At 44.0% G+C, this 16,677-nt stretch overlaps 1 protein-coding gene across 3 annotated transcripts in view; it reads right to left on the bottom strand.

The window, feature by feature from the left end:
- The window catches only part of EIF2AK1 (eukaryotic translation initiation factor 2 alpha kinase 1), a 35,162-nt gene extending 18,485 nt beyond the window's left edge, over window positions 1-16,677 (bottom strand). Inside the window, exons 1-3 of one of the 3 annotated variants that reach the window (XM_084886179.1) lie at window positions 16,641-16,677; window positions 4,711-4,884; window positions 2,212-2,345 (exon numbers count right to left, since the gene is read on the bottom strand). In XM_084886179.1, the coding sequence (XP_084742305.1) occupies window positions 2,212-2,345; window positions 4,711-4,884; window positions 16,641-16,662 (330 nt within the window). In that variant the 5' untranslated portion in view covers window positions 16,663-16,677. Of the gene's footprint in view, window positions 1-2,211; window positions 2,346-4,710; window positions 4,885-7,697; window positions 7,928-16,640 lie in introns of those variants that run through there. The other 2 variants (XM_084886180.1, XM_084886178.1) reach the window with 2 other exon arrangements.

The following is a 16,677-nucleotide window of genomic DNA, read 5'->3' as shown; positions in this document are numbered from 1 at the left end:
TCCGACTGCCAGTTTAGGCCTGAACTGGCAGTCGGACATTCCTCTCACAATCTGGGACCTCTGGCTCCTAACTGCTCATCTGCCTCATCACCCCTAAATGACTGCCCCCCCCCCCCCAGCGTGATCACACCTAGCAGGCCTGATCGCCCCCAACTGCCCCTCTCCCACCCGCCAACCTGGTCACCCCACACAGGGTGCTGTTCAGTCGTTTGGTCGTCCCTCACTAACCCCCCTGCTGGCCTTGTCACTCCATGCAGCCTGCTGTTCGATCGTTACTGTGATGGAGTCCCAGATAATTTGTATATTCCTCTATTATTAGCATAGATAAGACTCAATTGCCGAAACTGGTTTGGCTCAGTGGATAGAGTGTTAGTCTGCGGACTGAAGGGTCCCAGGTTTGATTCCAGTCAAGGGCATGTACATTGGTTGCAGGCACATCCCCAATAGGGGATGTGCAGGAGGCAGCTGGTCGATATTTCTCTCTCATCAATGTTTCTGGCTCTCTATCCCTCTCTCTTACTCTCTGTAAAAAATCAATAAAACATATTAAAAAAAAAAAAAAAAAAAGACTCAATGGCTTTTTCAACATTACCTAAAAATTTATAATTGAAAATATATCTCTCTTAACCAGAAGATTACTAATAATAAAGCTACATTCTTGCTACCCACTGACAAAGCTGAGATTGTACCAAGGAGCACCATAAGCAAATGGTGATTTTTACCTTCAAAATATATGCAGAAATTGACAACTTCTCACATCTCCATGGCTACCACCCATTCCATGCCACCACCATCTCTTCTTGCCTCTATGACTGCACCAGTGCCCCTGCTTTTCCCCTTGGCCCCCCTCAGTCTATTCTCAACACAGAAGCTGGTTGGTCCCATTAAATCGTTAAGTCACATGATACCTTTCTTCTGCTCAAAATCCAGCAGTGCTGCCTGCTTCACTCTGAGTGAACACCGAAGACATTAAAATGGTCTCAAAGCCGACTCTGTTGTCCCAGCCTCGTCCCTCTTCCTGCCCCGTTACCCCCACCCGCTCCCCTGCTCACTCCAGCTGCACGGCTGCCTTTCCAGCTCCCCCTACACCTTGCCCACTGCTCACCGGGGAGCTATTGTGCCTCCACTGCAGTGCTTTTCCTCTAGGCCAGTGGTCCGCAAACTCATTAGTCAACAGAATCAAATATCAACAGGATGAGGATTGAAATTTATTTTGAGAGCCACATTTTTTAAACTTAAACTATATATGTAGGTTCATTGTTATTAGCTGAATTAGGGTACTCCTAAGCTGGCCTTTGTTAAAAACTCAAGGGGTCAAAGAGCCGTTTATGGCTCGCGAGCCGCAGTTTGCCGACCACTGTTCTAGGCTCCTCCTCTCAGCCTCAGCTCCTGACTTCAGGCGCCTCAGGGAGGCCCTCACGGGCACCCTCTGTTAACACTCGCACATTTTCTAAGTTCCTTCCCTGCTTCATATTCTTCCTTAACACTCACCACGATCTACCCCATTTATTTTTACACATTTCCATTTTTCCGTTGCTTACTACCCGCTCTTTACAACAGAAGCTCCCTGAAGCCGGATTCTGTCTATTTTGCTTACTGCCTGAACCCCACCACATATAGAGAACCTAACACATAGCAGCCATTCATAAATAGTTGTTAAATAAACAAATTAAAGTTAAACATTTTATAAACCTCTTTATAATCAGGATCTCATAGGCTTTAAAATACAGTCCTCTGAAAGAACATTATAAACTGATGAACCAAAAGGTAGATATAAAGACAGTAAAGCAACAAGCACACTGTCAAATTACAACGGGGAGGGTAGGGAGATCTGGGGGAGATAAGAGATCAACTGAAGGACTTGTATACATGCGTATAAGTACAACCAATGGACACAAAACTCTGGGGAGGGAGGGTATGTATGGGAGGGGGGGCAATGTTAAAATATGTACACAGATAATAATTTAATTTTTAAAAAATGTAACAAATGTTAAAACTGCTGTCAACTGGAAAAAGAAAGAAGCAATTGTTGGCATCTACAAAGGCCAAAAAAAAATGTTAAGGATAAAATTACTTAAGTGTCATATTTATCATTAGAATCATCTTTTCCTTTGAAGTAATAAAAAAATTTTCACATTAAAAAAAATAAAATACAGTCCTCTGGAAATCAAGACGTTTTGTCACACACCAAGTACAGAGTCTGACGCTTACCTGGCGAACTGCCTCTCTGGCTGACCTCATCAGGTGAGTGATGGCTCTGTTGTGATGTAGTCGCAATGAGCTGAACTCATCGCTGCAAGTGAAAGAGGACAGCAGCCCCATTTTGATGAAAGTCTGACAGAGTACTAGAAAAAGAATGCGGAAAACTATTAGGAAGGCCATCAATAAAAAGGCAATTTTATTTTTATTTTTTTCAGAGAGGAAGAGACAGGGAGAGAGAGATAACATCAATGATGAGAGAGAATCATCAATCGGCACGCCCCCTACTGGGGACTGAGCCCACAACCCAAGAATGTGTCCTGACCAGGAATCAAACCATGGCCTTTCAGTATTTCCCAAAGTGTGGTACGTGTACCCCCAGAGGTACGGGAAGAGTTTGGTGGGGGTACGCGTTGCACCAGAGTTTGGTGGGGATGTGCACTGCACCGTGCTTAGCTGCACCTAATTCTACGTTCTCATGAGTACGAGGGGTACTCAGTGTTACAAAAATTATAGAAGGGGTACACTTATGTCAAAAGTTTGGGAAACACTAGTTCATAGGTCTAGGTCTAGGTCAATGCTCAACCACCGAGCCACATCGGCTGCGCTCAGGGCACCTTTGAAGAGTGCAGAGCATGGAGAGTGGTAACAGCCTCCAGGAGAGAACAGCTCAGTCCAACAAACACATTACAACTGGGGACTGATTCTGCCAAAGGGAAGCCATTGGTACGCTCGCTGGTCAGGAGCACATCTGCCCCGACTTCTCTGCCACTGAACAGTCATTTGTTTACATTCCTGGTTGGTCAGTGAAATACTAAGCTCCATCTTTTAAAAAGGCAAGAAAAATGTAAACACAGCAGTCTTCTGATTTTCAAACATATTTCATTCTGCAAACAGGCACTGAGATAAGAATAAAGGCAGCAGTGGAAATATATGATTAGAATGAACAAAAGTGAGTATTCATTATTGTTTCTATTACGGAATATCTTTTTTTTAAAATATATTTTATTGATTTTTTACAGAGAGGAAGGGAGAGAGATAGAGAGCTAGAAACATCGATGAGAGAGAAACATCGACCAGCTGCCTCTTGCACACCCCCCACTGGGGACGTGCCCACAACCAAGGTACATGCCCCTGACCGGAATCGAACCCGGGACCTTTCAGTCTGCAGGCTGACACTCTACCACTGAGCCAAACCGGTTTTGGCAATTATTATTACGGAATATCTTAACCCACACAGAGAGCTGGGCAGTGCAGGAAAAGAAACACCACACAACTGGTGTTAAAAGCATTTAGTGTACAGAAAACCAGTTTCTCATTCAACAACACAAAATCCTGCTGTCCCAGTGCTCTGGTCAAGACCTGGTTCAAAATGACTATCCATGATTTTCATTTACCTGATAACCAACTAAACCATAAGAGAGCTTCACAGCCGAAACTGGTTTGGCTCAGTGGATAGAGTGTCAGCCTGCAGACTGAAAAGTCCCAGGTTCAATTCTGGTCAAGGGCATGTACCTTGGTTGCGGGCACATCCCTGGTGGGGGGGGTGCAAGAGGCGGCTGATCGATGATTCTCTCTCATCGATGTTTCTAACTCTCTATCCCTCTCTCTTCCTCTCTGTAAAAAATCAATAAAATATATTAAAAAAGAGAGAGAGAGCTTCACACATTATATGGATTATCATGTTATAGATACAAAAAAACCTATCTTTTATTTAAATATGCACAATTTATGGTTATTAATCTTTCAGGGTACCTATTAATTCTATGTAATAAAGAGCTAATATGCTAATTAGACTGGACAGCAGAATGACTGTCCAGATGACCTTCCGGATGAAGCCGGGTCTGCAAGGGCCACGCCTCTTGCACGATTTTCGTGCATCAGGTCTCTAGTTATATTCATAAGGAATTACCCACAGCAAAATATAACATGAATTTTAAGAAATATAAACTAATTTGGCTCTGTTGACTAATGAGTTTGCTGACCACTGGGTTAAAACATAGTTCCAATGTGCCAAGCTTATGGTTTGGTCCCTGATCAAGGCTCATACATGAATCAAACACTGAATGCATGAACAAGTGGAATGAAAAATTGATGTTTCTCTTTTCCTCTCTCTAAAATCAATCAATAAATAAAATGTTTTTAATAAAAAAATAAAAATAAATAAATATAAACTATATTGCTCAGCCAGCGTGACTCAGTTATTGAGAATGGAACTATGAACCAGGTCATGGTTCAATTCCAGGTCAGGGCACATGCCCGGGTTGTGGGCTCCATCCCCAGAAGGGGGTGTGCAGGAGGCAACTGATCAATAATTCCCTCTCATCATAGATGTTTCTAGCTCTCTCTCCTTTTCCCTCTCTGAAATCAGTAAAAAAAATATTTTTAAAAATATAAGCTATTAATACTTATTTAAAATTTTTATATACCCGCTGCTTCTCAGGCCCACAGCATTAAATGCAATATTCTTTTACAAGTGGTATGTAGCAAGATGAGTTGATTCTTACTAACATTTAAACACCTGTCTTGAACGCAGTGGGTTTGGTTCATGCACATGGCTCAGATGTTCCAGCAGAGAAACAAGCAATAGCTGGTTGGCAACTGCAAAGGGGAAGGTCGGCTGCTGCTGCTGCTGCTGCTGCTGCGGTCCTTTCAACAACTGGAGTTCGGCTGGAACATCAGATTCTAAAAATTAAAGAAGGAAAAGTTGTAATAAATGGCAAACATACCTCAGAATGACAAAATAACACATTCTAATTAAAGAGACAAACTATGTAACTCTAAGGGGGGGAAAAACACCACAGCCCAGCTGTGTGGCTCAGTTGTTGAGCATCAACACCCATAAACCAAGAGGTCACCGGTTCGATTCCCAGTCAGGGCACAGGCCCAGGTTGAAAGCTTAATCCCCAGTAGGGGGCGTGCAGGAGGCAGCCAACCAATTATGTTTCTCTCTCATCGATATTTCTATCTCTAGCTCTCTCCCTTCCTCTCTCTAAAATCAACGAAGACATATTTAAAAATAAATAAAACTAGGCTTTAAAAAGAACACAGTAGTTAAGCTGAGGGGGGTTAATCGAGACAGACTTTTTGGAGTTGAGTTTGAGTGGCGTTCTGGAAGTTGGAGGCCTAGCAGAAGGCAGCCTGGGGAAGGGAGAAGTTTCGGGAGTGAGGAGGCACACCAAGGTAGGAGTGGAGAAACCAATGAGCGGCTGTTCAAGCGAACCAGCGGGAACGCCTCCTGCCGCAGGACAGGGGAGGCCAGGGGCTCTCACCTTCCTAACGCGCGGCCCTTTAATACAATTCATGCGGTGGTGACCTCCAACCATAAAATTATTTTTGTTGCTACTTCATAACTCTAATTTTGCTACTGTTATGAATCGTAATGTAAATATCTGTGTTTTCTCAGTACAGTGGAACCTTGCTTCTTGAACGCCATTAGTTCTGGAAGGCTGTTCGAGAGGTGATTTGTTAAAAAACAAGTCATTTTTTCCCACTAGAAAGAATGGAAATTGTCCTAACCAATTTGGCTCAGTGGATAGCGCATTGGCCTGCAGACTGAAAGTTCCCAGGTTCGATTCCGGTCAAGGGCATGTACCTTGATTGCAGGCACATCCCGGGGGGGGGGGGGGGGGGGGGTGCAGGAGGCAGCTGATCGATGTTTCTCTCTCATCAATGTTTCTAACTCTTTATCCCTCTCTCTTCCTCTCTGTAAAAAATCAATAAAATATATATTTTTTAAAAAATACTACACTCTTCACGGACGTCACTTTCCACATAGAAAGGTAAATTCTGTCTGGACCTGCTGGGCTTCTTTGGAAGAAAGGCACCATGTAAACACATCAGTAGAAGGAGTAACCTAGGAGAAGGGAATTTTTAGAAGCTAATCTAAGATCACACCCTTCAAGCATAATCTTCAGTTTGCAGAAAACCTTATCACCACGTTCCAGAAAGGCAGGCTTTCACCTTTACAGCTGGGACTTTCTGTGACGTAACGTATTTACTAGGGAGCTGCTCTGAATGCCACTGCAAACAGTTATCTCCCAGCATCCTCTGTGACTGACTCCGCGTCTGCTTCGTACCCTCTGGAATCAAGAGTTACAGCGGGAATTAAGGATGAAAATTGAAGAATTTAAGAAATTAGAACCTTTTCAACTTGGCTTGCACCTTTAAATTGATTTTAACATGTTAAGAGTTGTTTCATGCTTCAACTGAATGTGTATTCTCTATAACCATCCTATTCAAACCACTGCATATAAAAACCTCCCTGAATCCATGTATTCATTCTTCCTTTTTACGTAAATCTTTGCCCTCGCTGGTTTGGCTCTGTGGACAGAATATCAGACTGCGGACTGAAGGGTCCCAGGTTCAATTCCCGTCAAGGGCACATGCATGGGTTGCGGGTTCAATTCCCAGTTCGGGGTGTGCAGAAGGCAGCAGGTCAGTGATTCTCTCTCATCATTGATGTTTCTCTCTCTCTCTCTCCCTCTCCCTTCCTCTTTGATATGAATAAAAATATATTTATAAAAAATAAAATAAGATACATTCTTATTGATTTCAGAGTGGAAGGGAGAGGGAGAGAGAGAAACATCAATGATGAGAGAATTTCACTAAGGAGCAGCCTCCTGCACTCCCCAGAGTGGGGATAGAGCCTGCAACCAGGGCCTGTGCCCTGACCGGGAATGGAACTGTGGCCTCCTGGTCCAGAGGTCAGTGCTCAACCACTGAGCCACTCCAGGCCATGATTCATTCTTAATAGCACAACTTAATCTGTGCGATTATGCCAAGGTTGTGGGTTCCATCTGGATCAGGGCTCATACAAGAATCAATGAACGAATGCATAAGTGGGTGGAACAACAAAATGATGTTTCTCTCTCTCTCCCCTCCCCCCTTCTCAAAACAATCAACAAATATAAATTTTAAAGTAAAATAAGTTGCCAAAACAACTAGTTGCAACTAAAGAGCCTACTGCACTGTCATTTAAAGACTGGACACCCCGGACTGGCTAGCGTCATGCTTCAAGCACCTCTCTCCCTGTATGCTGTTGCCCAGTTACATACCATATGTCCCAGGAACCAAAGCCTCAGGGAACTTGGGCATTTTTTAAAAAAAAGAAGAGGCGGCTCTGCATACTGCCTCACTAGGACAGGTCTTCAGCTGCTGCCCTATCGGGGAAGCAATAAATCCAACTCAGCCCCAAGGGCTCAGCGCAGGGTCTGCAAAGCCCCTCCTGGCGGCTGGCAGCGCTCCCACCCGCCGCCTGGCAGAGCCCGGAAACCCGGAGTCCGCGGAGTAAAGAACAGAAACGCGAACGAACGAGCTAGCGGTCGCAGCCTCTCTTCCATCTGTTTACCTTCCGCGGACGCCCTCCGCCGCCCCGCCCCGCCTGCCCCGCGGGGCCCGGGTCCAGCAGGATGGGCCCAGCCCCGGAGCAGACCGCGCTGCGCCGAGAAAGAAAGCGGACGGGCCCGGGGAGGGCCGCCGCGGCCTCGGTCCCTCACCGTCATACTGGGGGTCCGAGCCCTCCTTCGGGAAGTCGATGGCCGGCGGAGCGGGAAGAGCGCCCGCCCCGTCACCCTCCGCCTCGCGCTCCGCGGCCTCGGAGCTGCTCCCCAGCATCGCGGGGCCCGGGGGCCGCGGCCCAGCGCCCACCGGCCCAGCGCCCGCTCACACGGCCCCGCTCACACAGCCCCCGCGGCGGCGGCCAGCGGACCCGGAAGTGCCCCCTGGCGAGCGGAAGTCCCGCCCCGCCTCCCGGTGGCCTCTTTGGGGGCTGGGCCTGCCGCGGACTCCGCCCCTTCCGGAAGGCAGCGCAGACAGGTCCCCCCCGAGGACCCCGGTGCGGGCGTCCGGGCTGGCTGGTCCCACGCCAGCGGGAGCCCCCCCTTTCTCCCTGGCGCCCCTCTTCGGTGTCCGGGAGATCAGAGCGCTCACATCTCACGCCCACACTCGGTTACCACTGTAGGAATTGCTGTCTGCACAGATTCTAACCCACATGTGTACTTTGTGCAGACACAACAGGGACTATTTGTCACTTTTTTATTTTTTTTTTATTTTAAGTCAAAAGCATCTACAAGACCCGTGTCAGCCCTAGCTAGTTTAGCTTAGTGGATAGAATATCTGCCTACGGACTGAAGAGTCCTGGGTTCGATTCCAGTCAAGGGCATATGCCTAAGTTTCGGGCTCAATCTCTCTCTCTCCTGAAGTTAATAAAAAAAATTTTTTTCTTTATTGATTAAGGTATTGCATATGTCCTTATCCCCCTATTACATCCCCATCCCCCCTACTTATACCTCACACCCCTGGTGTCTGTGTCCATTGGTTAGACTTGTATGATCTTAAAAATGTATTTTTTAAAAAGATATAAGAAAAAGACCCATGTCAAAGAGAACTGAACCTATTTTGGTCAATTGCTAAACCAGACAAAACAGGAAATACAAAAGATAAACAAATAAATACATATATACACACATACCACACACACGGGAAATGCCAACCAGATTCCAAAATTAATCCAACCTAACAAAAATTCCACTGGCTTTGAGACTGAACTTTCCCTTTTTTTTTTTAATATATGTTTATTGATTTCAGAGAGGAAGAGATAAGGAGAGAGAGATAGAAGCATCAATGATGAGAGAGAATATTGATCGGCTGCCTCCTGCACATCCCCTACTGGGGTTTGAGACCGCAACCTAGGCATGTGCCCTTGACCGGAATCGAACCCGGAACCCTTCAGTCTGCAGGCCAACACTCTATCCACTGAGCCAAACCAGCTAGGGCAAAACTGAACTTTCTGTTTTTTCTTTTTCTTTCATTATATATTGTATTTTTATTGATTTCAGAGAGGAAGGGAGAGGGAGAGAGAGAGAAACATCAATGATGAGACAGAATCATTGATTGGCTGCCTCCTGCACGCCCCCTACTGGAGATCAAGCCCGCAACCCAGGCATATGCCCTTGACTGGAATCAAACCTGGGACCCTTCAGTCCACAGGCCGACGCTCTATCCACTGAGCCAAGCCGGCCAGGGCGAGACTGAACTTTCAATTGAAATGATTTCAAACCTGAGACAGGCCTTTTCCAAGGGACCCCATGGCCACTGGATTAATCTTTGAAGCTTTAAATTTCCTCCCACTTTGTCCTCTGGAGATGTCGCTATCACTTGGTCCCTAACACAATGCTATTGGAATTAATTCTTAAATCACAGAACAGACAATATAGCTGGAATACAAGCCTTTCAGATATGGGGCCTCAAAATTTGACGTGCAATGTGTGAAAATGGTATTATTCAATAATTTTATTTGCACATAGTTTTCATATAAAGACATTCTGGATGCATGTAGCCTGATAGAAACAATGAAAGGTGTAGTTCTCCAGATAATTCCTTGGAATACCATATGCACACTGACAACTCCCAAAAGTAAAAGATCAGGGATATTTCTTTCCATGTCCTGATAAGAAGAGCACACACTTTCTAGAGGATGATTTACAGTATCTATGTTTCCACAGCCTTAAAAATGCAAATACTTTTGACTCATCATTTCCACTCTCAGGAAATTATTCTAAGGGACAGGTTAAGAATAAGCAAAAATTTAAACAAAACAACTACCTATATATATAAAAGCCAAGTGATCAGAATGACTGAACGACTAAAAAAAATTGGAATGACCAGTCGCTATGACATGCACTACGGCTGTCCAACCTGTCCAATGGGGGCAGGGCCAGCCAGCCAACCTCCTACGTCCCCTGCCCCAGGCAGGCCACCCCAATTGGCCCTAATCGAGATGGACTGACCAGACCCCACCCATGCACAAATTCATGCACCAGGCCTCTAGTGCTATACAATAAAAGGTAATATGCAAATAGACCAAACAGCAGAACAACTGGTTGATATGATGTGCACTGACCACCAGGGGGCAGACGCTCAATGCAGGAGTTCAGCCAGAAGCCCAGCTCAAAGCTGGTAAGAGCAGCGGCAGTGGCAGGAGCCTCACCCGCCTTTTCGGCAGCACTAATAATGTGTTATCAGTTGGATATCCTCCAAGGGCTCCCAGACTACCAGAGGGCACAGGCTGGGCTGAGGGACTCCCCCAACCCCACTTGAGTTCACGAATTTTTGTGCGCCAGGCCTCTAGTTAATTATAATACTACTTATAATACCAAAAACAAGAAGACAATAGGTGAAATAAATTATGAACACTTTGCAAATATTAAAAATGTCAGTATCAAAAAGAAAAAAATGGCCCTAACCAGTTTGGCTCAGTGGATAGAGTGTCAGCCTGCAGACTGAAAGGTCCCAAGTTTGATTCCGGGCAAGGGCATGTACCTTGGTTGCGGGCACGTCCCCAGTAGGGATGTGCAGGAGGCAGATAATCAATGTTTCTCTCCCATCGATGTTTTTGACTCTCTATCCCTCTCCCTTCCTCTGTAGTCAATCAATAATATATATATTTTTTAATATATTTTATTGATTTTTTTTACAGAGAGGAAGAGAGAGGGATAGTTAGAAACATCAATGAGAGAGAATCATCGATCAGCTGCCTCTTGCACACACCCCATTGGGGATGTGCCCACAACCAAAGTACAAGCCCTTGACCGGAATCGAACCTGGGACCCTTCAGTCCTCAGACCAACACTCTATCCACTGAGCCAAACCAGTTTCAGCTAAAATATATTTTTTTTTTAAAAAGAAAAAGAAAAAAATGTCAGTATGCAATATGTAGGTCTCACCACTTTTTCACTGCCACCGGAATGGAGAAAAAGCAAACTCATTCTGGTCAAAATAAAAAAGCATTCTTTCTAGAAGACATGTGCAACTTAAGAGTAAAAGCTTTTAAACGGGCTGACTTTTCGACCTACCTAGAGGAGTATATCCAAAGAAAATACCCAGGGGGCGGGAATGAGCCTATAAGAATGTTTGTCAAAGTGTCGCTTATCACAGAAAAGCACTGACAAAAATCCAAACTCCAAACACAAGAGCAGTTAGGGGACATCCACACAATGAAACCTGCGGCCATTACAAAAACCGAAGAAGAAATAGGGGACTGTTCCCGCTCGTGGTTTCTATGGTTTCACACAGTCCTAGTCTTTCTCTGCTCGCCCTCCGCTCAGCATCCCTCTGCAGCCTCCTCCCGTGGACGGTTCTGTGGCTCACGCCGTGCAGCTTCTCTCAGAAGATAACCACACACATTCCTATCATGTTGCAGCCACCGGTAAGCTGACAACTCCCACAGGTATCTCTACAGCACAGCCTAGCTCTGTGGATGAGTCAAAAGCATCTCAAACTTGTCTGAAAGTAAACTCTTGGTATCCTCCTAAAATTGGTTTTCCACTGTGCCTCTTCATCCAGTTAAATAGCACACAATCCACCCACCTGTCCAAGCGTAAAACGTGTGTGTAACCTTTATTCTATATCTGAACATATCTAGGCTGCCTACAAATTAATTTAAAAGATAAAGTATGATACATCATTTAAACATATGTATTAAACATACAGTTAACCAAAAAGGGACCCCAAAGGGCCAATAAACATAGCCAAAAAATGCACAAATTTCACCAACGGTTAATGCAAATTTAACAATGAAATATCATTTTAAATTATCCCATTTGCAAAGTTAAATTTTTTTATACCACGTTTTGGTAAGATATGGCAAAATAGGAGCTATCATACATGGCTGAATAACTGCTTGGTGATACTGAGTAAAGCCAAATGGTGCACAGCTAGAATCCAGGAACTAACCCCTCTCCATGTTCCCTTTGGGACCCCTGTATGTGCCCACAGATATGTGTATAAGGGTGTTTCTTGCAGCACTGTAATAAACTTGGAAATGTCTAATATCCACCAACAGAAATAAATGTGTTACATATACAAACAAATATTATAGACGTTAGAATAAATCAACTAGATCCACTGTCTTATTATGGGCATTGAAAACAACAATGCAGAAGACTTATACAATAATAGCTGATGTCCACTGAGCACCAGACCTACTCCCTCAATCTATTGTAAGTACTTTTATGAATATTAACTCATTCAATCTTCCAAACAAATGCACAGCTTTTCCCTTTAATGAAGCAAAGAGATGGAAATTTCTTCATGACAGAGGTGAGGGCTCTCAATATGGGATTGGCATCCCAGGGTACAGGATTTCCTCTTTTTGGCAGTGTACATCTGGTGTGTGTGTGTGTGTGTGTGTGTGTGTGTGTGTGTACAAATGCCTACCCAGTCTCTCCTCCTCTCTCCCACACTAAGCCCCCTCATGTGAAGCTTTCGTGTCAATATCCACATGGACTTCAAAGTCAGCTCCCTCAATGGGATGGGAGGGGAGAAGAGATCAGTGACATCAGAGTATGCCCTTACTAGCTAAGGTTGGTTTATATGATCATTAGCATATAGAAAATTGATGGTATGAGACTTCCAAGATTAGTTTAAAACAGCAATTTTCAACCTTTTTCTTTTTATATATATATATATATTATTGATTTTTCACAGAGAGGAAGAGAGAGGGATAGAGAGTTAGAAACGTCGATGAGAGAGAATCATCGACCAGCTGCCTCTTGCACACCCCCACGGGGTATGTGCCTGCAACCAAGGTACATGCCCTTGACCAGAATCGAACCCGGGACCTTTCAGTCCGCAGGCCAACGCTCTATCCACTGAGCCGAACCGGTGCCGGCAATTTTCAACCTTTTTCATCGCATGGCACACATAAACTAATTACTAAAATTCTGTGGCACATTAAAAAATTTAATTTTTGCCAACTGACAAAAGAATAGGAATACTTTTGATTCATTCACACTGGAGAGCTATTGCTGTGTTGGTCGCTGTCATTTTTTAATTTGCCATTCTAAGGGAAAAGAGGCCATTGCTCTAAAAGTCAGGTACTGGATGTTTTAAAAATTCTTGTGGCACACCAATGTGCCGCATGGCCCAGAGGCTGAAGGTCTCTGGTTTAAAAGACACTGTACCCCAGTGTGAGAGGCAATAAAGTTTGTTTCTCCCCTCCCTTCCGCGCTCTCTCAAAAAGAAAAAAAGTCAGTGGAAAAAGGTATCCTCTGGTGAGGATAAACAAGACAAAACAAGACACTGTGGCTTTCCTCTTGCTCTTGCAAGCAGCGGTACGGCAAGGCCCATGTGATGAGAAACTGAGGAAATGTTCCGGGCAGACTCTTCATCCCCAATAGAACCCCAGAATGACCAGCTCAAGACACCTGCTTGACTAACCTCAAGACTGAGCTGCAAACACAAGCTACAGTGCCCTCCGTTCCTGACTCTCAGCTGTGGTAGAAAATAATGCTTGTTTGGGGTAGTTTTTTACACAGCAATAATTAATACACACGCTAAACCCAATTTCAGCATCTGTTATCAGTCAGGAACGACCTAAGCCACCGCTTTGTGAAAATGCTGTTGATCTGACTACGAGGGAACAGTTGTGATGTCATCAGAATTAGAATCCTTTACTAATGAGGTCTTGCCCACCATATAAAGGGAAGTCCCAGATATAACGGAACTTTTAAGGTGAGTATATGTATTCAGCTTTCCTCTTTACTTTCCAGAATAAGGTAAGTAACTAAGGGATCCCAATTCCAAGTCATTTTTTCCCCAAATTGTTTCTTTTTTCTTTTTTTAAAATAGATTTTATTTATTTTTACGGAGAGGGAAGGAGAAGGATAGAGAGTTAGAAACATTGATGAGAGAGAAACATCGATCAGCTGCCTCCTGCACACTCCCCATTGGGGATGTGCCTGCAACCAAGGTACATGCCCTTGACCGGAAATGAACCTGGGACCCTTCAGTCCGCAGGCTGACACTCTATCCACTGAGCCACACCGGCTAGCTCCCAAACTGTTTCTTGATATTCCTTAGGCCAGCTGACACATATTAAATGGCAATTTCATGGGGTCACTGCTAGTTAGAGTGGATCACTCCCATTTCAATCTCTGGACTTAGCATTTTCATTCTGAGGCCTCAACCCCAGAGTAAAGGGCAAAAACTTTAGAAACTTTTTGGTTTAACAGTTTTCATACAGGGCTACAAAACTGTACAACGATTTTAGCAAATCATTAATATTAATAAGCAATAATGACCATTTTCTAAAGTTATGCTATAAAATATTTCAACTAAATATCAGGATGTATATTGGAAAGAATACTTACTACCTCTGAGTTCCCATCCAATTTGAGCTTGTAATGTAGACCTAGAGCAGTTTTTGGGTAACACTGTTTATTTTAAGCTCCACAAGACTAAACAATGAAATACTACGCTGATTAAAATTATCTTTTATGTTCTCTTCTGGGATTCCCTGAGAATGCTTTATTTTTATGTTCATATTCTTATAACCCTCAAATCTTCACCCCTTAAGACTTGGATATTATTTCTCAAATTATTCAAATGCCATTTATGTCAGTGGGTGCTCAAAGGATAAAAATGCAATTTTTAGTAAATTTTTTTAATTAATTTTATATTATATAAAGTATATATAATTTTTCTGACCAAACACCCTCCCCCATAAATCTCATGAATGATAAAGTTTTGTTTTACTAAAACTCCCACAATCCCTATGTTCCCCCCCAACATTCCCCTCTTCACTACTCTGTTTATTCCAGTTCTTTTTTTATTCATCTAGATAAATTTGTACAATAAAACAGCATTGTTGACAGGGGCTTGGTTTATTTATTTATTTAATATATTTTATTGATTTTTTACAGAGAGAAGGAGAGAGGGATAGAGACTAGAAATGTCGATGAGAGAGAAACATCGACCAGCTGCCTCCTGCACACCCTCCACCGGGGATGTGCCCACAACCAATGTACATGCCTTTGACTGGAATCGAACTCGGGACCTTTCAGTCAGCAGAAAGGTCTACCACTGAGCCAAACCGGTTTTGGTATACAGGGGCTTGGTTTTAAAAAGAATGACTAAAAACATATTGTTTGCAACTTGCATTTATTCTCCATTCCAAAATACATCCTAGGGAACTTTCCATATAAGTATAATAGTGTTGGGGGTAAGGGGAGAGGTCAACCAAAGGACTTGTGTGCATGCATATGGGCCTAGCCAGTGACCATGGACAACAGGGGGGGTAGGGGTATATGTGGGGAGGGGTTTGGGATGGAAATGGGGGGATGAGGACAATTATGTGATTCCATAATCAATAAAAAAATTTTTTAAAAAATATATATTTTATTTATTTTTCACAGAGAGGAAGAGAGAGGGATAGAGAGTCAGAAACATTGATGAGAGAGAATCATCAATCAGTTGCCTCTTGCACACCCCCCACTGGGGATGTGCCCACAACCAAGGTACATGCCCTTGACCGGAATCGAACCTGGGACCTTTCAGTCCGCAGGCCGACGCTCTATCCACTGAGCCAAACCCGTTTCAGCCAATAAAATTTTTTTTAAAAAGTATTACAATAGTGTTTTGTAACTGGATATTCCATAGGTAATTTAGCCATTCCCCTGGCTGAAGGGAAATTAGGTATCTCCAATATGTCAATATTATAAACAACCTGTGTCCAAAAAAAAAAAAGAATTACCTGTGTCCAGTTTAATGTCTACTACTACTAGCTGTGACTTTAAACAAACAGACAAAAAAAGATTGAAACTCTGTCTCAGTTTTTTTGTAAAGAAGATTCTACTACCAGTTAACCTTACAAGGTTGCAGAGAGGATGAAAAGAATTGACATATTTATATCCAGCAATCTGTAACTGTTACCTGAAAAGTTAAAAGTTGGTAGTTAACAGATTGGCTAAATAGTCATCTCAGATGGTGATTAAAGAAAAACTGAAATTTTTTAAGAAAAAGGGGATGGGAGATGGGGTAGCCAAAGGGAAGGGCTACACAGCCCTGAGCCAAAGGGTGTTATAGGTCCATGATGGCAGCAAAAAGACACTAGTTCTTAGAACAGTGAAACAAGGAAGAGCATAGCAGCTACGGGACAGCCTAGGCTAGCTGCTCTGGCTCCCTGAGAAGTCAGAGAAAAGGGGGCCTCGGGACAGGTGAAGGGGTTTAGTCCAGGGCAGTGCCACTGCCATTGCTCCCCTGGTTGCATGTCTCATGGACTCGCTTAGAGCTTAGGGGGCACATGACTGTGGGGGTGTGCTCCGGAGGGGCAGTGAGCACCGGGTCCGTTGTCCTGAGCATATTTATCTTTCTTGAGGGTAGAAACCTTAGGGGAGGGTCTTAGAATAGTCATCCGCTTTCCAGGTGTGCTCTTTCAGGGCCCAGGTCTCCACTGATTGGTCAACGTAGCTGGTCCTAAGGCAGCCACAGCCTCACTTGTCTTCTTTGCCGCTTTCCTGGGCCTGGCACTGAAATACAACTGAGGCCTAGATATGATCTTTAGGGGGGGGAAACGTCAGGGTGTCTACACCGCCTGAGCAGCGATACAAAAGACAGATCAGGGGTCCAAACCAGTGAGACGGTAGGGCGGGATGGGTTACCTGGGGATGATGAGGTTCCCATTTGGGAATGTCTTTC

Source organism: Pipistrellus hanaki (assembly GCF_964339955.1).
Source record: "Pipistrellus hanaki genome assembly, chromosome: 5".
In the NCBI taxonomy this organism is placed as follows: Eukaryota; Metazoa; Chordata; class Mammalia; order Chiroptera; family Vespertilionidae; genus Pipistrellus; species Pipistrellus hanaki.
The sequence above is the reverse complement of the archived record's forward strand: the minus strand, read 5'-3'. Positions and strand labels throughout refer to the sequence as shown.